We start from the raw sequence: 27010 nt of genomic DNA on the forward strand, positions 1-27010 counted from the left end.
ACACAAAGGAAAATGAAGATTTCACAACCAGCTCCCCACTCCCACCATTTGTTGATTTCAGTCAGCTCCAAGTTTTCTTGTACACTGCAGTAGAATTCAAAATCAAGCCCACAGCCAAAATGGTCAGCTCAGGGCACAATATAGCACTACAGTACTGACTGGACGTAAGCATTGAGTTATACACATGGAAAACACATTTGCTTTCACTTTTGTCATTTAAGAGGGCCTTTTGTGGACATGGAAAGGTCAAGTTCTTGATTTACAGGCTGAGAAACGGAGCAGTGGTGCCTGCTGTCTGCCTGCAAAATACCCTCTTGCTAGTGAAGATGGCCTGCTTCAAAACTTTTAGCACCAGTTTGTTACTTTAGCTTGCCAAAATGATGAGTTTGCCATTGCAGTTCTCCACACAGTGATTGGATTGGTCCTGCTTTGAGCAGGGGGTTCGACTAGATGACCTCCTGAGGTCCCTTCCAACCCTGATAGTCTAGGATTCTATGATATTTACATTGCAATGAGAATTTTTCCATCTCTGATATGCCAGCAACCTGTGTTTTACAGATGTAGAGTAAGGGGGCAGTCACTACAGAATGTGAATTTTGATCTTGGGTGCAATATTATGTTGGTTCCAGAGTCAGTGTTGCAATCTGCCATATGCAGAACATGCCTCTTTAAAACTGGATAATTTCTTTGTCAGTAAGAATGTAACCCCTCCAAAAAAAGGGAAATGCATTACCAAACTGAGGTTATCTATACTGACTGAGACATATGCTTTTACAGTGCAGCTGGTATATTTCCTACTTTCGGCTGATGGTAAGTGAGTAGTTCTTAGCTGCCTAAACAAATATGTTGGTTTCTTTGTGTGTTTGACCTTCCACTCCTCACCAAGGAAACACTAATTTCACAAAATTTAAGAGTTACAATAGATTGACTAGGGAAGTATTTTATTCTTGGATAAAATTTGCTTCTCAGTCAACATACTGTAAGGTGTTGAAGCGATTTCAGTTTTACAGATTAAATTCAGTTTAGTTAGCAATGCATAGCTTCAGCCTGCTTTTATATAAGCTCTCTTTCCAGTGTATTATTAGTAACTCCTCCAGGAAGTTATTTTAGGAAACAATTCTGTTAGAAAGCTCAGAGTTTAAATTAAAAAACAAACAGTGTGCATGAGACATCCCCCACGAGCCCTTTGCAGCAATACCTCATCATGTCCCAGCATTCCTAGCAGCACTGTGGTGATGGTCTTCCTAATGGTTGCATCCACTTTAGCACCAGCTCCTTGTGTTACAAATCGCAGAGCTTGCAGCATGGTGTCTCTGCAGTGAACAACCACAAGTTACAATTCAAGACTGCAGTTTTCCCCAAACAGAATGTCAACGAAGTACAAGAAGCTGGCTGCCAACAACAGATTCACATACACAATGAATAGTACAAAGGTGGGTGTGCCTAAATTTGAAGGAGATGGAGCTTCTCTAATGGCAGGAAACCATCAGCACCAAACAGTGCCTGCATTGGTTCACACCTGATTGTCATTCTTACTGCTGGGAAGGGTCTTTGACCATTCACAGAGGGAAAATCTTCTGGAGGAGGAGGCTCATTTCTTAGGGAGCTGGACATTTTACTGATAGGTGGACTTATTCTTGGAACTAGGAAAAAATACCAAGTCCATATGGACTGAAACAAATGCTAAATAGGAAACACACTATTGGAGTCTTTCATAGCATTTATATAACCTTGGCTTCTGCTCTACAGTCAACTAATCTCTGATGTTAATTGAGTGTTTTAAAAAAAGTTAAACTTGTCTTTCTTCCCACTGCTGCCAAGTAGTTCATGCCCTGCCCATTTTCCACAGCTTACCTGATGCTAGAATCCCCACTGGAACGGATTCCATTCAACAGCTCAGTAAAAAGAGGATCCACTTTACTATGGATGGCAATCAATTTACCGAGCGCATCAGCAGCCTTAAGGCGGACAGCACGGTTTGAATCTTGTAGCGCTTTGGTGAAGGTAGTCTGTAGCTGAGGCAGGAATGGTTTCAGGGCAATCCCAACCTGTACAGGCAGAGATTTAGGTGGTGGGAGGGAATCACATGTACTCAAATGTGAAACAAAAACTAGAAAGGAAAGATCCGAAAAAGTGTGGTGTCTTCTAACAGCACTTCGATATAATGATAAAATCAGCACTTGCCCATCCAGATAAAGAATCTCCCTAATACACAGCTAAAAAATGGGAAAACCATGCAAGGACTGAATTCAGTTGTCAGAAAGCAGAGAAATAAGCACTGAAGGTTTTCACACCCATGACATGAGTATTCTTTGTAACTAAACACGGTACGCAAAATCCCAGTGCAACTTGGTTACGTAGAGAAGGTTAACAGATCTGGAGAGTTCAGACTTGACAAAAAGGAAAAACAAAGACGTTTACCAGTGATTTGGAATCTTACCTTGGCCAACAGAAGGCTTAATGTTTCAAGCAAAGCCACCTTGACATTCCAACTGAACCGATCTCCCAAGATCCGAATAAGTGGTCCAGTAATGCTCACGACGGAGGGTTTCAGGGCTTCGGCAGAGGTCAGTTTAATAACTAGTCCTAAGGCCTTTGCGGCTTCCTCTTTCTGCTCTGGGTTACCAGTTAGAACTCCCTCCCGCAGCACCGGAAGAATAGAAGTCACTCCCTGTCACAGGAATCAAACAAGAAAACTAGAACCAACAATGCAGACAACACCTAACCTACTTTCCCCCCACTTCCCATTGGAAGTGCAAACTTGGAAATATCTTAACTTCTTACTGATCTTCATTTCCATTAGAAGTACTTTTGCTCAATTTGATTTCATGCAGTTATGCCTCACTAAACTGCTTGTTGCTTAGTAGGTTTTATTCCTGAAAGATTTGGCAGGAAAGTCCAGTTTCACACTTCCACCAAAAAGACAACTAATATGACTCATGTGCGTTATACAGTTGTCAAATATTTATTTACAACAGAAACCCAAATTGGGGTATCAAGTAATAGCAGTAACCTAAAGAAAGTCTCTACACCTAAAAGTTTGGAATGCCCCAGTAATACAATATTCCGATAGCTACAAAAATCACATTGACTAGGTTACTGGAAAGACACAACAGTATTATTGTGGTAAATCCCAGCCCCACACTACACACTTATTTACCTTCTTTGGAATACAGAATCCTGGCATGTGTTCTCCTTTGGCCTCATTCCCTACCATACGAATATCCCTGTGCAGATCCTCAATGAGGGCAAGCTGGTTCCCAGCATCTAATTTCTGCAGGAGTGACAGAAAGGGCAAAGACTGTGTAACAGCATTAATCACCACAATTATTGAATTCCTCTCATGTTTACCAAGAGATAAGCCACTGCTATCTATTCCCATTCTCTCTGAATTTCTGGCCTTTCACCCATATTACTACTAGTCTAGTGCAGTCCTTAAAATACTACAACCTTTGCAAAAACCTCATTTCCAGTGAAAATCGAGTGTTTTCTTGTAGGAGTATTTGACCAAGTCCATTCCCTCCCAGTCTGTATCGCTGCAACAACCCTGTCCCATATCTCACCTTCGTGATGGAATTGAGAGCATCCCAGCTTTCATTCAGAACGACAGGATTGGTATCATTAAAAAGTCTGATCAAGCCTGAGACCAAGTTCCTGAGATGGGCAGTGCAGTCTGCTTTGGATTTGGAGCAGTAAATGTTTAGAATGACAGCTGCTGCCTGCCTCATTCCCACCTCAGGGCTGCGAGTGGCTTCTAATAGATCTTCAATGATAATTCTCTGCCCGACATCATCTTCCACAGACAGGATTACAGCCTGGCAGTTAGCCATTTCCTACAAAGTCAGAATGAACTTTATGTTAACTTTCAACCAGAATAAAAGCCACACGTCTCAAAGCCTTGCCCTACAGACCATTATCCTCCAGGATTAAACTAACAATTGTACAATTTCTGTTCATGGAAACCAGTCACATCACCTACAGGTCTTCTGTTCTTGTAGTCCATCTAGAGCCCAAATCAATTTCTTATTGGTTAGTAACTAATTTTAACAGTAGATCGTCCTTATTTAACGACTAATCCAGGGCATAAACTAAAGCTGGAACACCATTTTTGAAGGATGGAGAGAAGAGTACATGATAGATTCTCTCTAAACCTAAGAATTGCCCAAACTTTGCCCAACTGAGAAGCTGCATAGGTAGCTTCCCAAGGGTCAAAGGGCTGCACTTAATTTACATAAAATGAGTGTGGTTGCATTTTGCTCCATCTTCAATGCAAAGGTTTAGAGATCACAGGCCCCAGCACACAATACTTCAGCTTAATCCAAGCAGTTCCATGGTCTGTGTCACCATAGGGACTGTCAGCTATGGACAACTTTAGATAGTTCCATGGGAATCTCTGTGCTAGGAGACTGAAAGATCAGCTAACAGACATCTAAGAATGGACAATGAATCCATCACTTTAATTTCTAGTTACACCGGGCTAAACAGACAGACAAAAACAATCAACTCTTGGGGACAGAAACACTCTGGACTTTGCATATTATATATTTTTGAAATATCAAGAAGCAGTGTAGAAATAGAACCACACTCATAGTAAGAACTGTAAGAAAATACACCTCTACCTCGATATAACGCTGTCCTCGGGAGACAAAAAAATCTTACCGCGTTATAGGTGAAACCGCATTATATTGAACTTGCTTTGATCCGCCGGAATGCGCAGCCCCGCCCCCCTGGAGCGCTGCTTTACCGCGTTATATCCAAATTTGCGTTATATAGGGGGGAAAGGCGTATATGTATTTTTAGTCTCTCATCTAATGCCCCAGTTTCTAATGCTACAAACAGATCCCGTTAATTGGACACACTGTTGGCCAAACCCATTTAAATTCAGGTAGTCTAAATTTCCCAACTCCTGATAGACCACCAGCAAAAAGATCATTGAATCAAGGGGCTAATGGATTGAATTAAAACGTACCATCAATTTATCTAAAAACCCTGAAACATTGTTTATAACTGAACTTAAAATACTAGTCTTCCTTACTTACCAAAAAATGAACTATGCCACTTACCAGTTGCTCATCAGGGGTGCCCAGCTTCTCTTTCAGGGCAGACATCATAGCAGGTAGGATTACACCCAGATGCCGTGTCAGAGCATCGCCTGCCACAGAGGAGAGGAATGCCAGCACTCTGGTGTTTACAGGGGGAGAAATTAGCTAAAGGAAACAGGAGAAGCAACAGTATTTTACTCCAGTAAGATTTTTCAGAAGGCATCTCACATAATACACAGGCATGAACAATTCTTAAACATGGGTACATCATAACCGAAATTACAATGAGTGCTTCTGGGAAGTAATCTGTGTAGACTTTGAAATTTTGCTCCCAATTTTTGAACATCAGTGCAGACAATATTTGAAGCAAGAAGAAATAAAACACTCTACAAAGTTTAGATTTGTTTCAAAACATACCTTTGGCACCAAGTAAGGCAGCACCACACGGCTCTTAACAGCCATAACTTGCTTAAGACCGTCCAGAGCAAAGTCGGATGTCTCTTCAGTATCCTACAAAGAGAGTACAGGGAGTTAGCCAGCTCGCCTGCAAGATTATCTCTGCCATAGCAACCTAGACCTTGTTTCAAGTGACAATTTTGGGATAATCATACAACCAGCACCTATACAAGTCCTTCTACCTGGGGCTCTCAAAAGCCTTTTTCAGACACTGAATCAAGCCTCCCTACCAGGTTGGGAAGAATCTCCATAGTGAGGCACACAGGTTAAGCAACTTCCCAAAGGACAGTGGAGACATGTAGCAGAGCCAGATTACTCAGATGTTCCAACTCTTCGTCCTATACTTTAGCTACAAGACCATTCCCTTCCCCTCTTGCAGAAGAGATGAATCCAGGGAAGAAATGAAATCATTAGACTTGTGACCCTCCCCTAAAGACCTAGCATTACAGACCAACTCCTCCTTCAGCCTGTATCGAGAATCTCAAAACTTGTCCTACAGTGAGATTTTTTTTTTTTTTTAAATGTGTTGGATCATGTCTGAAACACTTACCAGCTGCTTCAACAAAAATGGCAGGATGTCTTCAAGAGCCTGGTATCCAATTGTTGAGTGCAGCTGTTCAAATGTTTTGGCTGCAGCCTCTCGGACTTCTTCCAGAGGATCACACAGAGCTTTTCTCACTGTAGGAACTAGGGACTCTGAGAAGAACAGCACCTATGAGATATATAGATATAATTACAGGACATCTGTCCATGGCAGCTGGAGCATAGCTACACCTGAACACAGCAGCTGGGAACTCAGGACTTACACAACAGAAAATAAATTGCTCTTTACTTGAAATTAATTCATGGAAAATTTAGACGGATTAATTTGTGTGAAAATCTGTAACATCCACAATGAGCTAGATTAATATAAAAGAAGTTTTCAACTCTTAGTCCTGAAATTCAGTTCCTTTTATGGCAGTTCATAAAGCAAGTTTTCTGCATTTTCATCCTTTTATAATATCACACAGGCTAAGAAGTTTTAAATTTCCCCTCTGGAATTTAACTTACTGCATCCCTGCTGGTGGACTTCATGATCTCACTCAAACCAATGCAGACACCTTGCCTCTCATCGCTCTTCTCTGACCTCAAACCCTCTTCCAGGATAGGGATGATTTCTGGAAGGATCTTCTCTCCCAACTTTCGAACAAGATCCCCCAGCGTCCGTGCTGCAACCTGTCCCCAACAATCATACAACAGGGTCACTCTGAACTGTTATCACAAGCAACTAGTTAGAACGTGTCAACCCCAACTGAACTGGAACATTCCATTCTAACTAGTAAGAGATCTAAGGCAGTTAGCATTATGTACCTCAGTCCATCAGAATGTTTCAGACGAATACAGACTGCATCTAGATACAGTATACATGCTACGTATACATTCATTAAATACAGTCCATACTGCCACTCTAGACAGTATAAAACCATGTGCATATTTTCACTTCCTTTTAAAATTTTAACAATACAAACATCTGAAACCCAACACTTCCATTTCTTAGGTTTCAGAGTAGCAGCCGTGTTAGTCTGTATCCGCAAAAAGAACAGGAGTACTTGTGGCACCTTAGAGACTAACAAATTTATTAGAGCATAAGCTTTCGTGGGCTACAACCCACTTCTTCGGATGCATATAGAGTGAAACATATATTGAGGAGATATATATACACACACACACACACACACACAGAGAGCATGAACAGGTGGGAGTTGTCTTACCAACTCTGAGAGGCCAATTAAGTAAGAGAAAAAAAAACTTTTGAAGTGATAATCAAGATGGCTCAGTACAGACAGTTTGATAAGAAGCAAGTGTGAAAATACTTACAAGGGGAGATAGATTCAATGTTTGTAATGGCTCAGCCATTCCCAGTCTTTATTTAATCCTGTGTTGATTGTGTCTAGTTTGCATATCAATTCCAGCTCAGCAGTCTCTCGTTGGAGTCTGTTTTTGAAGTTTTTCTGTTTTAAGATAGACCTGCGGGTGGCTGTCATAGAATGGCCAGACAGGTTAAAGTGTTCTCCCACTGGTTTTTGAGTATTATGATTCCTGATGTCAGATTTGTGTCCATTAATTCTTTTGCGTAGAGACTGTCCGGTTTGGCCAATGTACATGGCAGAGGGGCATTGCTGGCACATGATGCCCCTCTGCCATGTACATTGGCCAAACCAGACAGTCTCTACGCAAAAGAATTAATGGACACAAATCTGACATCAGGAATCATAATACTCAAAAACCAGTGGGAGAACACTTTAACCTGTCTGGCCATTCTATGACAGACCTGCGGGTGGCTATCTTAAAACAGAAAAACTTCAAAAACAGACTCCAACGAGAGACTGCTGAGCTGGAATTGATATGCAAACTAGACACAATCAACACAGGATTAAATAAAGACTGGGAATGGCTGAGCCATTACAAACATTGAATCTATCTCCCCTTGTAAGTATTTTCACACTTGCTTCTTATCAAACTGTCTGTACTGAGCCATCTTGATTATCACTTCAAAAGTTTTTTTTCTCTTACTTAATTGGCCTCTCAGAGTTGGTAAGACAACTCCCACCTGTTCATGCTCTCTGTATGTGTGTGTGTATATATATATATCTCCTCAATATATGTTTCACTCTATATGCATCCGAAGAAGTGGGTTGTAGCCCACGAAAGCTTATGCTCTAATAAATTTGTTAGTCTCTAAGGTGCCACAAGTACTCCTGTTCTTTTTCCATTTCTTAGTCGCATGAAACTTAATGGCTGAGGTGATTTTTTTTTTAATCTCTATTTGTTGTACTCTTATATGCCATATTTTATCCATAAGCAAGTGCTCATAGCACATTTAATGATCAGTGGAGATGGGAACACAGCTATGAAAAGGGAGGTTTAAAAAAATGTTTATTTCACCATAGCTGCTCTGAATAAAAAGGGACTGCGTAGAGTAGACACGCATGTGTGTTTAAGAAGGTTAGGTTAGTGGCAGTTTTGGGGCGGCTTATACAAAGAGTAACCACATTCATCAAACACCAGTTATGAACAGAGTAACCTTTGTTAGCAGAGTACCACCTGTGCAGAACCCTTACCGTTCTCTTGTCTGCACAATTACTGGCCAAGAACCCCAACAGAAGACTAAAGAGGGTTGGCAAAATTTCACGCAGTGTGCGAGGTGTGTTTGAGACCACAATTTTCCAGACGTGCAAGGATGCCTGACGAACTACGAGCTGGGTGTCTGATCGGCCCATGTACAGACCTGCCAGAACTCTGTTCCGCCGTTCCACACCAAGAGCACTAATAATGGCCTGAAATAAATAAAAGGAAACCAGTGAAGCCAACGTTGCACTTTTCACCACATGAAACCTAGAAGAGGTATTGCCATCATAAAGGTCACCCCCATAGGATCTCCCCACAAATGGGAACACAGCAACAGACAACAGCACTTACCTTGTTTGACTGGGCTGTTCCGAAGTTGTCATCCTCAGAGGCAGTTTCTGTTGTCATTTTTCCAGTGACTCCTGAGATATGGAATAGAAGATCCCCAAGGAGCTGAACTGAGCTAAACCTGACAAAGGGAGTAAGATCAGTGTTACATGCAGAAAAAAAAGAAAACAAGGGGTACCTGTCCGAACTGACTGTTATCCTAGACATTACCACAGGAGAAAATGGTGAGGAAGAGAACCAGGTCAATGTGAACTGTCATACGAGATGCCATAAAGATCGTTCCGTCAATCTGAGTGAGAAAGAGCACTATAAAGATGATGGGATGGAGGGAATCCAAACTAAAACAGAGATTAGAGAGCCCCCATGTTAGGGCAGCAAAATGACAAATAAGCCTTGATCTAAACGATGAAAAGGAGCAAAACAGCCTGTGGGTAAAATCATTTGCACACTGTCTGTCGACTGGCTTCTGTGTTGATATGAATACACACACGGGATGCCACATGACTGCACTTATCAGTAGCCATTTTATAGAACTAATTTTTAGACATCATTATTAGCTATGACCAGGGTTCTTTCCACTTCATGTTTCCACACGAGGGGGAATGATTGTTGAGACAGCACTTTGAAAAAAGAAATGCAGTATGCATATGAGAGTGCTAAATATTACCAGAGAAACCGCTGTGGAAAAGCATTTTAAAATTGTGACCTGGCTAAGTGATCCAGTAGGAGTGTTTTGCACTATCACCTGGGAGAAACTGCATGTTCCATATTCCACTCCATATTCTGAGTCAGAGAGCACTACTACGAAGGCACCACACTTAGTCCACGTGTAGGAGGGAGAGCCTCTTGTTTCAAAGCAGCTCCGACACTTCCTTAAAGAGCAACACTGAGAGGCTCTAAACCCATCCAATCTTCCAGTGATGGAAGGATGGTTACTGCCGGGTTAAAAAAAAAAAAAACTTATTCCCCATTCCCTACCTTATTCTCCAAAGGTCATCAAAGAGGCCTTGCTCAAGCTGAGGCAGGAGGAGAGCAATTGCAGTTTCTGCATACAGGCTGATGATTCTCTGTCCAGCGCGAAGGGCCGTGTCTCGCACAAACTCATTCTCATCTGCCAGAGCCTAGACCAAGAGACCAATCACAATCAAGTATGGTTTTCAATGTGGAGGAAAATACCAAATAGATGGCACTTGATTTCCACACAGCGAGATGGTGCATTCCTCCCCCTCATCCATTAAAAGTAATGAGTTACAAAGCAGTGACTGCCCAGTGGAGACCTCTTCCCATTTCCCACAATCTCCAAAGTCAAGGATTTACTAAGAGCCACACATAAAACCCTGCAAACAATGCTATCAAGGACCTTGGAAGAGCAAGGAATAGAATCCGCTATGGACAATGCCATGCAAATATCAATTACTTTATTAGGCATTTAGAAATACCTGAGAACTTTCCTTCCCTACGACATGAATTTCCTGCCATCTGCTTCCTACCTTAAGGATGCACGGTATGATTGGCCCAACATAGGGGGTGAACTTGTCTCCAAAGGTGATGGGCAGGTAGTTGAACATCATGATATAACCATCCCGGACATGGGGTGCAATGTCCACTTTGCTGGCTGTAGCTACAATTTCTGGCATAAGTTTCTCAAGCTTTTCTACCCCCAACCCTGCCATGACTTCAGCCAGACCTGAAAAACAACACTTGATTTCAGAACTGGTATACACACAATGATGACACATGCAAACTACTATTTCGTCCAAGCTAAGGAACTCCAACACCATTGCTCAGCTCCTGTTATACTTACCTTGCGCTGCACCAGATCGATCCACTGAACTCTGCTCATATGTCAGCGTCTCCATCAGCCATGGCAGCAAATCCTCAAAGCACGACTCCCCCATGCCCTTCACCATGGCTCCTAATGCCTTCGCAGATACTGTACGCACCTAACAGGCAAGAGAGAGAAGTGTAGAGTTGCAAAATATCCAGTCATAATGAAAGTCATCAAGACAGAGCAATATGGAGGTCTTAATTCCCCTCCCTGATCACTTTTCACAGCTTCTCTCACTATTCGAACCACAAACTAGTTCGTGGAAAGATTAGGATTAATCCTAATTTATCAGGCAGAAAGACTATTCACACTTGAGTAGAACTGTAGTTCTACCAAGACTTACCTCAGGCACAGGGTCCAACAGAGAGGTTTTCAGTCCAGGGGTCACACTGGGTAGGTAAGGAGATAGATCCTGAAACAAAAAGCCCAGTGTTTAAGTGCTGGGTTCAAAAAGAAAACTGAGCCATCAGAATCTCATCTTTGTCTGGTAACAGTTAGATACAGCTGTACCCTGGGAGCTTAATACACAGCCTCCACAGCACTGATAATACACAAATTGACTCAGTTTTCCCACACGGTCCTTACAGAACGCTATCACATTAGGCAGGTCACTCAAAACCCTTTCATGCTGATTCATAAATTAAATTTTTGTTTCCTAAATTAAATCCAGCCCTCTTCCCCTCAATGCAAGGTTTAATTTTAGAGAGTAACTAGCAACCAAGGAATCAAACACTGATCTTCACTCTACACTATTTCAACTTTTCCTTCTGTGAACCAACACTGAAAACCTCTGTTCATTCAGAAGTAGTGGATTTATGGAGGCATCTCTCTTAGAGCACTGATATTTACCTATTCTTCTACAAGACTTGTTTGGGGAATGTATATGGCACCAGAGTTATACAGTAGATCAAAGGAGAAAGTTTATAAGTTGATAGTCTCAACTACGCTAGGATTTTCATTATCTTTGCAGAAGTCACTTGCTCACATATTATCCATGTTTAGTCAGTGGAACTGTTCAGAGTTCTCTTATTACCCTTACCAAGAACAAAACCCCAGACATCAATAAAATATTCCCAGTCTCTTGCTCTGTTAGTCTATTTTTCCTCTCCACAGTAAGCGAAGATCGCCCCAGCATTATACCTTCTGATCAGTCAGGGAGTACATGTTTCCAATGATCTGGGCAGCCATTTTCCTGGTGTCTGTGGAACGATCTTGAAAGGCTCTCTGAACAATGGGCATAATGAGGGCCAGAGACGGCGCATCAATGAAATGGACAAACTTGGTATCCAGCAGGGTCTGCAGGCACTCCTGGGTCTTCCTGGATGGGTCAGTGAGTGCATCCAACAGTACTGGAGCAATTGCTACACATTTCAAAATGGGAGAGAAAAAGGCTATGTTTGTACATGGAACAGACAAGTGAGACAGCTTCAGCCATAGCAGGTGTCCTCGCACCCACCCAAAGAAGTGCTAATCCTTCTAAAGAATGACAAAGTGAGAAATGGCAAAGGGAGCCCTTTTGACATTAGCTGAGAAGATTCAGAGAACATTTAGAAAGCATAAAAACAGACACTTGGGTTGCAGTTTTCAGGTTATACCTTTCTAAAAGTGGATTTTGTTTCAAGTTTATATGATTCAATGTGAACATAAACTAAAAGGGTCCTGGCTCTAGGACATGGTTATGAACTAGGGTCTCATATCAGGATGCTTCGAGCAATCAAACAACAGATACACACACACAAACAGGCACAGGGTTCTTACCCAGGATCTCCGGATTCCTGATAACAGAGCCAATTTGCCTAAGAGCCTGCTGTCCTGCCTTTTGCACTTTTACATGGGAGTCTGTGAGCACTTCAGTGAGCTTTGGCACGATATTTGGCAGGCAGGAAGAGAGCTGTTTTGGGGCACAGTATGCCATAGCCCCCAGCAACTCCACGGACCCTGAACACAGAGTAAGAGAAAATTAATGCAACGGAAGAGACTGGCAATGGCAGTGTTCAACTCAAACTCAGCCCTGCACAGAGCAATAGTCCAGAAAACGCACACATTGCTGAGGTTTTTAAATAATGGGAAGTTTTAAAAAGGGGCGGCAGGGCAAGATTCCTGCTCTTCAGCTACCTCTATAGCTGCAAGAGAACGTTTCTTAGAATCCAGTCACAAGAAAATGCTGCTTAAATAGGTTCTGAGACAGATGATAAATGAAGCATTCATTCCAAAAGCTACATGCTCCGCTGTAGTATAACAAAGAGAACAAGATCTCACAGCATTCACTGGGATGAAAGAATAAACAAGACAAGTGGTGTTTCAGTGAACTTCAAGCTCCTCTGAACTATAGCAGAGTCAAACACTAGTCCATACCAGCTTTGGTTCTCCAAGACTCCTCTTCAAGTGCCGCCAGAAGTGATGGTAGCACCAACTTCACGCCATGAGCGCTGAGGTTGCTCATCACTGCCTTGGCACAGTCGTCTGCAGCCTCGAAGGAGGAAAGAGGACATTTATAATCTGCCTCACTGCTGGTTTCTCCCACTTCTTTAAAGAGCCAGTGGGAACATGGCCCTGGGGTAAAATAGTGTGGCTGTCCAACAGTACAGCTAGTTGAAAGACAGCCCCAACCTAGAGTTAATGCCCAGTGGAATACGATGCTATTGGTTAGCAATGAAACCAAGTTCTACTAGCCTGTGGTTTGTACAAGGGTTTTTTTTTTTTTTTTTAATTTAAATAGTTATTCAGAATAAGACTAGTGTTTGCTACCACCTCTCACATTCCTGGTTCTCAGAAACCTTTTACTCACCTCTCGCACATACTGGTTTCCATCTCCAAAACAAAGCAGCAAATGGGGTAACACATGAACCACATAGGGCTCAAAGAGCTTCCCAAGCATGGTGCAGAGCATCTCAAAGGCAAACAGAGCCCCTAGAAAAAGACAGGATAATCAGGAAATAATACACCACTCTACGTGGGATCAGAAGTGAAGATCAGATTTGCCTGAGGAGCTAAGAGGTAATTTTTTATGGGAAACTTGGATCCGGAAACCTCCTGGGCATCTCATTCTCCCTCCTTAAACCAGAGGGAAGTATTGTGTTGGGGACTTTTGCTCTCCAAAGAAGGCGCAGAGGCTGATAGCATTAAAAATGAAGCTCGGCAGCCTTCTGAGTCCCAGTGTAAGTTAGGATCAGAGTGAAGGAAAGAGAAATAAGGATGGAAAACATACAGCAGCAAATGCAATGAAGAGGTTTTAAAAACCCATCGCCACCTCTGGACCAGCTTACACGTCTATCCTTACTGCCCTGAGTGAAGCAAGAACCTCCCTAGCAACACCCTTCTCTGAGATGAAAGCGAGGACACATTCCAGAGACTAAGACCCTTTCCTCTACTCCATTGTGAGGTGGGGTTTTTTGTTTGTTTTAAAATATACTGTACAAGAGAAATCAAGGTTTCAGGAGACCCACATTCCCCACTTTAACAGTATCAATTGAGGGGAAAAGAGTAACCAGATACAGGATTTCCTATGCAAGTCAGTCAGTCCCAAGTACATGAAGGAAGTACAGGTATCAGTATGTCTGGTACAAGTGTCAGCAGATCAAATATAGAAAACTTCAAAAACATGGAGAGGAGAGGGCCTGCCACTCACCTTCTCGCCGGCGGAAGTTCTTCTTATCCTGAATGGCATCAGTCAGTGTGGTCATCATCTTCTGCTGTTTGAGAGAAAGGATGCCAAGGCCTTTCACCAAGCCTGCCAGTCCATACGCTGCACCTTTGCGCTCAGCATACTTATCAGACTCTAAAAGCAGCTGCATTAGCTTCTGTATCATTCCTCCCGCATCGTCTTTAATTGCAGGCACAAGAGGTGGTAAACAGCTTGCAACAGACTCCTGGACCTATGGAAAAACCCACTAGTTATCAAACATATCACAAGGTGTATGTCACTAACACTATAACCTGTCCCCACCACTCACCTTGCTGAGCCCCTGGTATGTGTCCCCCGCGACAGGTTTCTGCCTTCTCATGTTTCTGAATCTGAACCCATGTTTGACTTCAGAGTGTAACTGCTTAGACCCATGGTTTTCAACCTTTTCTCATTTTTGGATCCCTAAAACATCTCAAATGGAGGTGTGGACCTCTTTGGAAATCTTAGACAGTCTACAGACCCTCAGAGGTCCGTGGAGCACAGGCTGAAAGCCGCTGGCTTCGAGAATACACATTCCCTTTATAACACTCTAAAGCCATTGCTCTGTAACTCACTACTCCTGTTGTGCCTGGAGTCCATATTTCCAAGCACAGGGATGACAGCGAGTGATGAATTCCCTGAAAGTGTCAGAGAATTACCTGCTTCTGCTTGGCTCCTGAGAACTTTTGAAAGGAGGTACCTGTTGGGATGGAGTAGACAGGGCTGCTATCAGTTTCGCAACAATTGGTTTCACTTTAGGGTCACTCTTGTCTAGATGTTTTGCCAGGGAGCCCATCAGAATGACCACGCTCTGTCTGACGGCATCGTAGTTGGCATCATTTGGAGCATTTTTCAGGAATTCTTCAAACACCGGCAAGAGAGAGTTAACATTGTCCTGAAAAATAAAATGTAGAACATGTCACCTGCTACTAAAGTCCACTCTCAGAGCAAGGTTTTCTTTGCTCAGTGAGAACTTGTTATCCTTATCAAAGGCTAAAACTATGCAATTATGAGAGTCTCAATTTACAGTTCATTTTCCATACAGAGATAGTCACATACACTACAGCATTTAGGACCATGTGGTATCCTACAGGCTATGGCTATTTCCTGTGAAAAAGCAGTTAGTTCTTAAATATTAAAAAAAAAGATACACAAATCTGCCAGCCCAGTGAAATGGTGGGCATTACCATGTGGGAGAGCTGGTTTGGATTTCAGCACCCATTCTCTTGTTCCCTGAATTAGTAGGAGCTGGGAGCGAAAGAGGAAAGTGCACCTCATATTGCTCATCTGGCGACTAAGAGCACTAGCTAGTGGTGACAATACTCAAGTTCTTCTTGACTACAGGAACGGGGTGATCACAAAGAGACCCCTTGAAGCCTGGATGAGGGAGTTCCAACTCTCCCCTCCCAAATCCATCCAGGGCGCAGTGCTTTGGGTTTGACAACTCATCTTTTCTTGACAGATCCATACACCAGCTACATGTGAAATACCATATATTTTTACTACACTAAACATGCATTTTTTTTAAACGTTGGGTTTTTTTTATTTGATTCATTTTTAAAATGCCAAAGGGTCTAAGGTTTGTATGCAAGGCCTCCTACATTATATATATAGGGGTTATATATACAGTTCTCAGATGCTGGCATCATGAGATTAAAGTTATACTCGTGACATCTTGTCAGACACAGGCAGCCTCTGATGGGGCTCACTGCCACATCTTCACAGCAGTTATTACTACTTACCTTTGTTTAATAGTATAGTCCAATTCGGCTTTTATTGCACCAGTTTTACACCATTTCAATTCCAGTCACTTCAACTAAATTACTTCTGATTTACCATAGTGTAAGAGAGAGGAGAATCTTAGGCTGTTAGTCTGTACTGGTCACTACTGTAATGTATTTTAAAATTGTTTGAGAAAGAAATTCTCATTAGATGAAAGTTTTCAACAGTTACTTTGTACCAATGGCTTTATCTAATATAAAGGCTTCACCACAGTATCCAAGTCCCACTCATGTTTATTCCCATCTTTAAGGGAAGGAGAATTTGAGCTTACCTTGCCATGGGTATTGAGTGTAGAAAGAGCTGCATCTAGCATGCACTTCCGGACCTCAGTATTCCGGTCATTGAGGGCATCAGGTACAAAGAACTGAAAAAGGGGCTTCACCTGAGAACTATCCAGGTACTGAGAGAGTTTGTTCAAGGCCAAGGCTATGCCACATCTGTATAAAAAAATGTATTATGTATGAATTGGGCTTCCATGATTCAGACCAGTGACTTTTGTAAGCGCTTGTTTTTTGCGGCTATCACACTTCCAATTCCAACAGTGAACAGAGAGAACGTCATGGAACCGTAACATTTCAGATAGTTCAGCAGCTGTGCCAATTTTCCCAAAGTGATTATCCCAGAGCAGCAACCACCATTTCACTTTCAGCTCCCTGCTGCAAGTTCCCAAAGGAACAATAATCTGGCATTCATACCGAAACTTTCAGCTGAAGGATCTCAAGCACTTTACACAAACCCAAACACAAGGATCACTTAATCTACCACTGACAGGCAGTAGGCGTATAACAGTGCACATAAGCACTAAAGAACAGATTTGTTTAAGGGAAGCAGTGACCAATACGCTGTCCAATTAAAACTACAGAAAGCGTTTAAGTAGGCAGAATATAATTATCCAAGTTGGAATTTATCCAGTTCACTAAGGCTAGCACTGTTATTCTTGACACAAATGATTGAGCATGGAACAGAGACTGAGAATCTGTTGACATAAACCACAAACGAGCCATTTTGATAGGAAAAGATTCTGTTCTTATGAGACTGACAGGGATAAATTTGTGAAGACCAACAGTCTGATGCATGGGTGGCAGGTATCATAGGCTGGGGAAGGCTGTGCCTTCCCAAACAGCCATGTGTGGCTCTGCCCATGTTCCGCCCCCAGACCCCCGCCTACTTCCTGCTCTTCCCAGTTCCTCTGTGGAGCGGCTCCAGCTCAGGCTGGCACTGGGGCCGCGGCCACCCACCTGGCGCTCCGGGACTGGGGCCGCTAGCCTGGGGCAGGGGCCGGTGGCTGGGGTGGGAGGCTCTGAGCTGCGGCAGGACCTCAGCTGGAAGGGGCAGAGCTGGGGGCTAGCCTCCCCCGGCCAGCGATCCACATGCCACCCATGGTCTGATGGATCTGGAAATGTTCCCGAAGAATATGCAAAGCTGTATTGGTCTGCACAGTCTGCTCTGAGAGGGACAAGTGTCCCACAATAGGGGAGACCACACAATCACCAGTTGGTACAAATGCAGTTTACTCCTCAAACACTTCCCTGGACCATACACTGCCCTCTCACCTACAATAACATGAGCAAAAGCCTGAAGCATCTCATTTAGGAAGCACTGGAAGTGAAGAGCAGAATCTGAAGAGAGACAGTACCTTGCTTCCCACTGGTCAGGTGGAGACTCAGATATCACCCGTCCCAGAGCATCCAAAACTGGAGGTGGCCTCTGCGAGTGGGGAAATGGATACGTTTAATCAGCATGCCTTTCCAAGGAGAGACACACACACACACAAAGCATGAAGGGGGAAAAAACAAAGTTTATAGCAGTTTATTAGCAACTTGGTCTAGTTTCCTCTCTTTAGCCTACAGAATTTACATCCATGATGCCTCCCACATCTGCAATGCCACATTTAACAAAAAATAAAGGACATATATGACAGTGCTAACAGAAGAATGTGGTAAGTGCACAGACTGAGTAAGAAAAGGACATAACATGGAGCATGTGTGGTTTGTCCCTGTAACTCCACAGAACAGCAGCTACTTACATAGAGCTTCTCCTGGTAAATCTCCATAAGTTTACTCATGACTTCAGCTGCTTGGTTTCGATACTGCTCTACAGCTTTGGAAAGAGCCTCAGCACCAGCTTGACGCACTGCTTCCTCGTAGTAGATAATATCTTTGATCAGCAGGGAACAGAGATCAGGCTGCAACTCCAGACCCATAGATTCCCACAGCCTGTAAGTAACACAAAGAGGTGATTGATCATTCTTCAGACAACTAGAGATCCCCCTAAACATAGAACACCAGACAGATCTAAAGTTGCACCCTTTTGGGGGCAAGACCTACACAGATCCTCTGTGTAAGACCCCATGTGGGAAGGCAAATAAGCATCACTGTTACAATCCACTAAACAGAGTACAGTTCTCACCTCTCTGCCAGTTTTCTAATCTCATCTTCCACGTCAAACTTTACCACCCAGAGCCGGCGCAGCAGATTCAATCCATTCTTTTCATCACTGTCAGGTGTTGGTAGCACCATCTGCAGCTCCATTAGTCCCTGAATGAAACGATAGGACATTCAGTGCAAATGTCTGGGCTCTATAGCCATCCTTAGCAGAGATGACCTTAAATCATAATACAGGAAATCTTCCATGTAAAGGAAAATTAGGGATTGATTAAATTAACTTTCTACTGAAGAACGTCTTGACACTTCTTTCATTTTGCCAAAAGCTGCTGCAAATTGCACAAAATGAGTGCCAGAGACAGGGTAATAGATAGGCAAAGGGGATAGCGGGGGAACACTTTCAATTTTACTGTGTGAGTGCCCTCTCACAGCCATGCCAAAGAGACTAATACTTGATTAAAGAACCATTTCAGCACTCTCACACAAAAGAAGTGTTACATTCACCTTTCTGAAGAACACATTTTGTAATTTAACAGGGAAGCTATATTGCCATCCAGTTGCTCAATAATCACCAGTAAAATAGTGACTGAGGACTAAGAAGGAGGGATTAGGAGAACATAAAACCAATGTAATTAGGTACAGCAGCCAAGCAATAGCGCTTAGAAGTCCAGGCCTAGGTAATTGCCTAGATCAGGAGCCCAATAAAAGACAGAAATCACACCTACATTGAATAGGACAATATACAGTCATTTGCAATTGTTGCCATGGTGAGAAATCCCATAAAAGGGGAAAGAATTATCCGAGTAATGCTGTGCACACTCGGAGGAAGATGCTTGCCTGAACTTGCTTTTCCACAATAGAGCACCAAGAAGTAGAGTTCTAGTAGGTGTCTAGCACTGGACAGGACTCCAGGGTTGGGGACAACTCTTATACTATGCTAGGAGGAAATTTATTCTTCAAAGTAAGTCCATGTCAGGATTCAAGGGGAATAAAAGCACCAAGGCAACTAGACTTTCTTCCTTCAGAACACTTGTGCTCTCGAGCTGGATAACGAAACACCAGCATAACATAAACTACACAAAAAAGCTTCATTAAAACAATGTTAGGATTGCAAAGTCAAGCACTCAAAAATTCAGAGGTGTCAGAATTAAGATTGTGTGTGCAACCTGAGACATACACTTTGCCAGTGAGTTTCACAGATACTTGCTGACAACAAAGAAATATCAAAAACTCAGGAATACGGAGTTACATTTCAAGTTCTGGAGAGGAGCGTTCTCTAGTACAGCGGTTCTCAAACGGAGGGTCGTGACCTCAAAGTGGGTCGTGACCACATTTTAATGGGTTTGCCAGGGCTGGCATTAGACTTGCTGGGGCCCGAGGGCTTCAGCCCTGGGTGGTGAGGCTCAGGTTACAGGCCCCCGGCCTGGGGCTGAAGCCTTTGGGCTTTGGCTGTCCGGCCCAGGGCAGCAGGGCTCAGGCTTCAGTCCTCCCTCCTGGGGTCATGTAGAAATGTTTGTTGTCAGAAGGGGGTCGCAGTGCAATGAAGTTTCAGAACCCCGGCTCTAGTGACTACAGACCCTTTTGCCCTTTTCATCCTCAAGCTTGACCCTGACTCTGCCCCTCCCTCATCCCAGTCCAAGTCTCCTTTTCCCTCCAAATCCCAGTCTTCCCCCAATCCTGGCTCCTCATCCAAAATTTCCCACTGTCGTCTAATCTCAGCCGTCTCTTCTCCCAGACCCTGACTCCTTGGCTGACCAATCCCAGTATCCACCCACTCCTTGCACCAGTTCCCAGACCCAGTCCTCTGCCCACTCATGCTCTTCATCCCAATCTACTCCCTCTGTACCCTTTGCACCCCACACCCAGTCCAGCTCTTGTCCTTTCTGCATTTGAGTCCGGAAGCCGCCTCCTCCACGCTGCCCAGATGCCAGCAGGGAGAGCACAGAGCACAAAAGTTTCCCTGCTCTCAGTTCCTGTGTCTGGTGCCACAGTGATGAGCAGCAATTGCAGGGAAAGGCCTGCTCAGCTCCTGCAGCCCAGGGATGCAGCATGCCCCGTGCAAACAGACTCTTCAGAAAACTAGCTGCCAAAATGCAAACCAGTCTCTATGGAGCATGTGCAAACCGTTTTTTCCAAGCTTATAACTTGGCCAAAATTTGGACAGGTTTTTTTGTTTTTGTTTTTTTAAATGGGAACAGTAAGCGAGACATCCCTGATACCAGAGGGACCCCCCTCCTGCCAAATTTCAAGTCCCTGCTCCGAAGCATGGAGGTGCTTGAGCTTCTCAGCAAGTCTGCAGTAAGAATTTTTAACTTGGACAAAACAACCTCTTGTCCCCTTATCCCATTCTCAGAAATGGCTGACCCATTTTTGCTGAAACTTTCTAAAAACATTCAGCCTGAGGCAGACAAGGAAGATTTCAGCCCAAATGGCCCAAAGTTTGGCAAAGTTATAAGCAACCAGAAATAAGGTCTTGCAATGTGAAGCATCAGGCAACCTTTACTATAGGCAGAGCTACCAGCTCCTCCTATCATTATTTAAGGGCAATCAGAAGGTTAAAGCGTTACACAGCTGTATGGGGAAGGAGACACGGATAAGCCAAAACTGCTATTTGAACCACAAACCCAGTGCAGACCCGTTAATGCAATTAACGTTCTGACTGTCCATAGTTGGAACATTTAGTAGTCACGGTCTCCTCCTACAGAGCTTAGCCCAGAGACCAGCTTAACAAATGATGGCAACTATCCCAATCAGGAGGTTGGCAGCCTGCACAAAGGACTTAGAGAGCTCCGAGTTTAAGTGGGAAGTCAGAACAAATGTTTCACACCTACCCTGAGAGCGGCATCTCGAACATTCATGCATGGAGCCTGCAGGGCCTGGAGTAACACATCAATCTCTTCCTGTTCTGCATAGGCACAGCCATCCTCTCCACTGCTGCTGGTGCACAGAGCTGTCAGTGTATTGGAAGCCAGAACCTGAAACACAATTACAAAGCATTAGAGATCCTATTGCTAGCCTTCTGTCCCATTGCACTTATCATAAATAAAATATAGGTGGATCTGACTACACCGCAACAAAGGAGAAAATCTAACAGACAGTCCAGTGGCAGTGCAACGTGCAGCCAGGAAGAGACTTGGTGCTTTGCTTTCTAGCTGGGAAAGGCTTTTCTGCCTCTCCTCCCCATCAGCATCCTGGCCAATACAGAATGAGCAGTGTAGTTGGACTCTGAAGGGAGCCACTTCTACACTGCTTTGCTGGAGGGACAAGGACCACCACACAAGGCCTTAGAGAGGAAATAAAAAGGGACAAACTCAGGGGGAAATGGGGAAGAACTAGTTGGTCCAATAGAGGAAGAACAAAGGCTTGTTATCCTCAGATACTGGCACCATATAAAACAACTGGTGGTACGTGAACATATGTGAACAACCAGCCTCAGAGATTTAGAAGTGATGGATATATTTCTTAGGTTTAGCTGTTGATGCAGCTTAGGCTGGGTCTATACTGCTAGACCAAGTGGACAGCTCACCTGTAACCGTGGAGAACCTGTTCCAATCACCCTGGTCAGCAACAGCAGCATATCTGTGCGAGGCAGTAACTCAGGGCCATTCTAGGAAGGGGGAGAAAAAAATAACATCTTGCCACTCTAATTTGTTCAAATGTAACCCCAAAAGCTAACAGACAGAGAAAATCCAGTGCTAGCAAGTTAGCTGGGCAGGAAGGAAACCCACTCCAATGCCAGCTGCACTACTCCTACACCAGTGAGAAAAAGACCTTGAATCATTACATCTGACACACAGGAGGAATTTGCTTTATCCATAACACTCCTAGGGATTAATTCAAACTAATCCACATACAAAATAGCCAGCTGGCAGATGCCGGGATAGTGACCTTAGCTAGGCAATTCAGTACCAAGAGGATAGACACCTTCAAAATATCTACGACAGAGACACTGAAGGGCTTCTGAAGGGAAAGTATGTGACTAAGCTATTTGCAAGTAGTGATGGTTAGGTCCTCTACCATCAAATGAGAAAAGTATATGAACAAGGAGAAATCAGATTATTTGTGTAGCACCAAATTTGTGCTAAAGTCTACCACATAAAGCCTAAGAGGCTGTGAAAAAGAAACAGATACTCCCTATAAACCCTCATCAACTTGCCAGCTTGGGAATTCTGTCGAAGCAACAAGTCTCAGACTGACTTTCTAAGAACAGGGGATACAGAGCAAGTCAGCAGCAGGGAGCTAGGGAAACTGCTTCACTGATATTCGAGACACAAGGTGAGCAAGGGAGTATCTTTTACAGGACCAACTTCTGTTGGGGAGAGAGAGAGAAGCTTTCGAGCTACACAGAGCTCTTCTTCAGGTCTGGGAAAGGCACTCAGAGGGTACGTCTATACTTACCTCCGGGTTCGGCGGTAAGCAATCGATCTTCTGGGATCGATTTATCGCGTCTTGTCTAGACGCGATAAATTGATCCCAGAAGTGCTCGCCGTGTACGCGGAGTCGACGGGGGAGTCTGCCTGCCGCATGTGGACCCGCGGTAAGTACCTTGTAGTTCGAACTAAGATACTTCGACTTCAGCTACGTTATTCACGTAGCTGAAGTTGCGTATCTTAGTTCGAACTGGGGGGTTAGTGTGGACCAGCCCAGAGTATCACAGCTAAATACCGATAGATATGTGCTAACTACTTACGCTAAACTATCTGTTCTATCTTGTGTTTAGCTGTGACTTTCTGAATACTTTTCCCAGGCCTGAGGAAGAGCTCAGACAAGCTTTCAAGCTTACACACTCTCACCCACAGAAGTTGGTCCAATAAAAGATATTATCTCACCCACCTTGTCCCTCTAATATCCTGGGACTGACACAACAACTGCATACAATCACTGATATTTTCACATACAATAAATAGCAAGCTCTGCTGAAGGAACAACTTAGTAGCTGCACAGAACTCTTCATCCCAGGGTTTCTCGCTGAAGGTATCAGTGCCCCCATTAACCACTCCTTGGCAACTCTCTAATCTTTAATGCCATTATCTTCAAAGAGATCTCCTCACATTCCTCCAGTTCCCAGGCCTGGGGAATGGATGAACACTGACCTCATCCACCAGTGACGTTTGGCCACTTGCTGATCTCAGCTGAGCATGGACTGTAAGGATCTGCAGGATCTTGACCATGAGTGCCTCCTTCTCTTCACTATCATTGGGCGTCTCAGTCAGCACTGTCTTTAAGAGAGGAAAGACTAAGGAAAATGCTGGGGCTGATAACGATGCAGTGCCTGCAATGGGTAGGGAGAGAGAAAGAAGAAATCCTGTGAGCACAGCAGTCTCTTGGGCCATCATTTACTCTGTAGATATGTAAGAGATTAATTTATTATTCTTTAACTTTTATATTGTGGTATCGCCTAAAGGCCACAACCAGGTTGGGCCCCATTGTGCTAGGCACTGTACAAACACACACAATAAATGCCCCGAAGAGCTTACAGTCTAAAAGAGACAAGATGTAACAAGTGGACTTGGGCGACAGGGTAAGAAACGTAGCAAAGTGTGCACAATTCTTAGCTATTCTAAAGCAGCAATCACAGCTCACCACCTGCCTAACCACCGTCACACTGCAGTTTCACTTCAACAGCAGTGGCATTCAGGCCCCAGTATTGGGCAAGTCTGAGATGCTTGCTCTCAGTGCTGGTGCCTTTTATATTAGTGTGCTGGGCTTTTAATTGAGTGACATTAGGAGCTCAAATGATGTCAGACACTTAGGACCGTGCAGAAAAAGCACAAAGAGTAAGAGGAATCACTGAAATTCAGAGGCAAAAAGATGAGATGCTGAGCTCAGCATCAATAGCTGTACTGCTTTTACACAGTACCCAAGGCATCCTAGCCAGACCATCCCCTCAAAGCCGTCACATGGATTCCAGGGGACAAGACTCTGTTAACTCTGGTTTGAGGCTCAACAAATAAAGCATTTAGAACTCCAGTTGTTTGGCAGCTGGGTCTTTTTCTCTCATAGTGAATCAGCTTTAGAACGGTGTCAAACACACACTCCTCCCAGCCAGTCCAAAACAGTGAGGTATTAGAAAATAAAGCATTAGAAAGGCTAGCAAAATAAATAACCCTAATCCCCAGCTTCAGGCTATACTGTCAAGTGTTATTTACTGCAGGGTACAGCATGAATATAGTCACTGGTTAGGTAGGGACCAGTATTCATAAGAATCCTCCCATGGGACCATAGTTACAGTCCTTTTCCAAATATTGCTAAAAATAGATAGCGGTTAGAGAGCGTGAATACCCAGAAGACACGTTTGCCTTCTACCTGCTCTATCAGTGAATGCAGATTTTAATTTCAAATGGAAGAATGAAGAGCTCTGCAGATACAGCACTGCAGTGTTATAGCCAGTTTCTCTCATGTAGGACACACAAGCTGTCCGAGCATTTCAAGGAAGAATTATTAATGACCCTTTTTCCTTGTGAAGCTGCTAATTATTTAACACTACTAACAAAAGGAGCATGGATGACGAAGCCACAGCTGTGGAATTTGCTCTCTCTAGCAGCCCTCTAGAGCCAAAATATGGTAATTTCAGGGCATATCTCATCATGGATCAAGCATTGGCTTGACTATGCGTTTAAGCAAGGGGGGTTCTTGATTTCTTTACAGTTAGAAGGAAGGGGCTTTATCAGGGAGGAAAGCTATTTTGCATTCGTTGCAGACAACAACAATTACTGTATTTAAGTATGTAAAAATATGCCCAGATGCTTCAGAAACAGATGATTACATCAAATTTTGAAGGGGTAATTTCACGGTAAACCAAGGAATTAATCTGAATTTAAAAGCTTAAAAATATTTTGGATATTAAGAGACATTAAGCACTGCAGCGTTTAAAAATCTTCAATCTAATGGGAAAAGGAGTTAAATCCAATTTTCAAACAGAAAAGCTGGGAAAGCATTTATCAATGCAACAGGATTTGCACAACAATCTACTAATGAGCGAGTTCTCAGACATTTGTTCAAATAACTGCTGAGTGGGAGGAAAAATGCGTATCGTGGTTGTATCCAGCAATGGCCGCTTTCAGGAAAGAAGCTTTAAAGTGGATCTAAATATCAATGAGACAGTACAGTTGAAACAGATGATATACTGCAGAGTCGCAATATCACTGAGATGTTAAACAATGTATTGAAATGGAAAGCATCATGGTCAATTGCTTACTAAACTGTAAAGAATAAGTGTACTGCAACCACAGAAAAGCTGACCGTGGTGGGTGGAGGACTATAGCACTGGGGTAACAAGGTCTTTAAAAATATTAATAAAGCTGTATCCTAGATTTCCTCTAAAGAACTGTAAGGCTGTATCCCAAGGTATTATAGTGGTCATAATGGGACAGGAATAGAAAGGTTAAGCTAGATGGTGAACAACCTAGAAGCCAGGATGAGCCACAGCTCACACAGCAAGCAAGCTGGGGCAACTCAGGCCCTTGATATCATGAACACTTTTTTTTTCCCCTCTTTTCGCTTAGTCTAATATTTGCCACTTAGTCAACACTTCTGTTAAGCAGTGCTGAATACTAAGAATTATTCTATGTTTGCACACATTTATGAACCATGCTTACAGATTCCTCTGCAGGGTGTGGGCCTTAGTATGAACTCTGGGGTAGCATTATTTGTTTGTATTATGGGTTTTTAGTTGTGTTTTTTAAAGAAGAAAAACTAAAAAGGAATAATTGATAGCAATTTTATATTTGCACTTATTGTACCTGTGACAACATGTGTTACTGCTATTACTGCAACCAGAAAAATCTTAGAGAGTAAGACTGGGGGTTTTGGTAAGTAGAGGAGCTTTTCAATCTAATCTGGGGGAAATAAATGTGAAGTTTTAGCTCACAAGAGGCTGTACAAATATCTAAAAAAAATCATCTGGAAAACCCCCTTAGCATCTCTCACCTGGCTCTCCCTTGCCAGTCCTGCTGGGGATGGTGTGTGCATGCAGCAAGCTAACAACTCTGTTAATGGCAGTAGACAACTCTTCCTGGCACCAGGATTCATCTAATTCACACGCCGGTTTCATCAGGCGTAAGGTCACATGACTCACTAAAGTACCTAAATATAATAAAACAGAGTCTTTGAGTGGATTAAATACAAACAATAAAAGTCATTCCCAGAGGTAAAACATAAATCCCCAAACATTATCAACCAGTGGCGTTGGAGCAATTTTTATAGTGGCGGTGCTGAAAGCCATTGAACAAAGTTGTAAGCCCTGTATATGATGGAAACCACTTCCAGCCAGGGGATGCTGCAGCACTCCCAGCACCCCTTGTTTCAGCACCCGTTACTAAACTTCCAGAGAGAAGGAACTGCTACCCAGAGAGCTAAGGGCTCTCACACCAGCTGGACGAGAGTAGGGGGAACAGAG

General features: G+C 43.3%; 1 protein-coding gene across 1 annotated transcript in view; it reads right to left on the reverse strand.

Moving 5' to 3' along the window:
- The window catches only part of GCN1 (GCN1 activator of EIF2AK4), a 59669-nt gene that overhangs the window by 8689 nt on the left and 23970 nt on the right, over positions 1–27010 (reverse strand). The window contains exons 25-53 of the mRNA XM_065417624.1: positions 26542–26697; positions 23706–23884; positions 22139–22219; positions 21444–21587; positions 18638–18765; positions 18255–18444; positions 17865–17935; positions 16500–16665; positions 15147–15341; positions 14411–14657; positions 13571–13692; positions 13138–13252; positions 12541–12720; positions 11923–12143; positions 11126–11194; positions 10759–10897; positions 10445–10641; positions 9933–10075; positions 8958–9075; positions 8600–8815; positions 6549–6713; positions 6049–6210; positions 5460–5552; positions 5064–5207; positions 3564–3833; positions 3161–3274; positions 2441–2671; positions 1855–2048; positions 1199–1313 (exon numbers count right to left, since the gene is read on the reverse strand). Of these exons, the coding sequence (XP_065273696.1) occupies positions 1199–1313; positions 1855–2048; positions 2441–2671; positions 3161–3274; positions 3564–3833; positions 5064–5207; positions 5460–5552; positions 6049–6210; positions 6549–6713; positions 8600–8815; positions 8958–9075; positions 9933–10075; positions 10445–10641; positions 10759–10897; positions 11126–11194; positions 11923–12143; positions 12541–12720; positions 13138–13252; positions 13571–13692; positions 14411–14657; positions 15147–15341; positions 16500–16665; positions 17865–17935; positions 18255–18444; positions 18638–18765; positions 21444–21587; positions 22139–22219; positions 23706–23884; positions 26542–26697 (4565 nt within the window). The remainder of the gene's footprint in view (positions 1–1198; positions 1314–1854; positions 2049–2440; positions 2672–3160; positions 3275–3563; positions 3834–5063; positions 5208–5459; positions 5553–6048; positions 6211–6548; positions 6714–8599; positions 8816–8957; positions 9076–9932; positions 10076–10444; positions 10642–10758; positions 10898–11125; positions 11195–11922; positions 12144–12540; positions 12721–13137; positions 13253–13570; positions 13693–14410; positions 14658–15146; positions 15342–16499; positions 16666–17864; positions 17936–18254; positions 18445–18637; positions 18766–21443; positions 21588–22138; positions 22220–23705; positions 23885–26541; positions 26698–27010) is intronic.

The sequence above is a fragment of the Emys orbicularis genome, chromosome 16, assembly GCF_028017835.1.
Source record: "Emys orbicularis isolate rEmyOrb1 chromosome 16, rEmyOrb1.hap1, whole genome shotgun sequence".
NCBI lineage: Eukaryota > Metazoa > Chordata > Testudines > Emydidae > Emys > Emys orbicularis.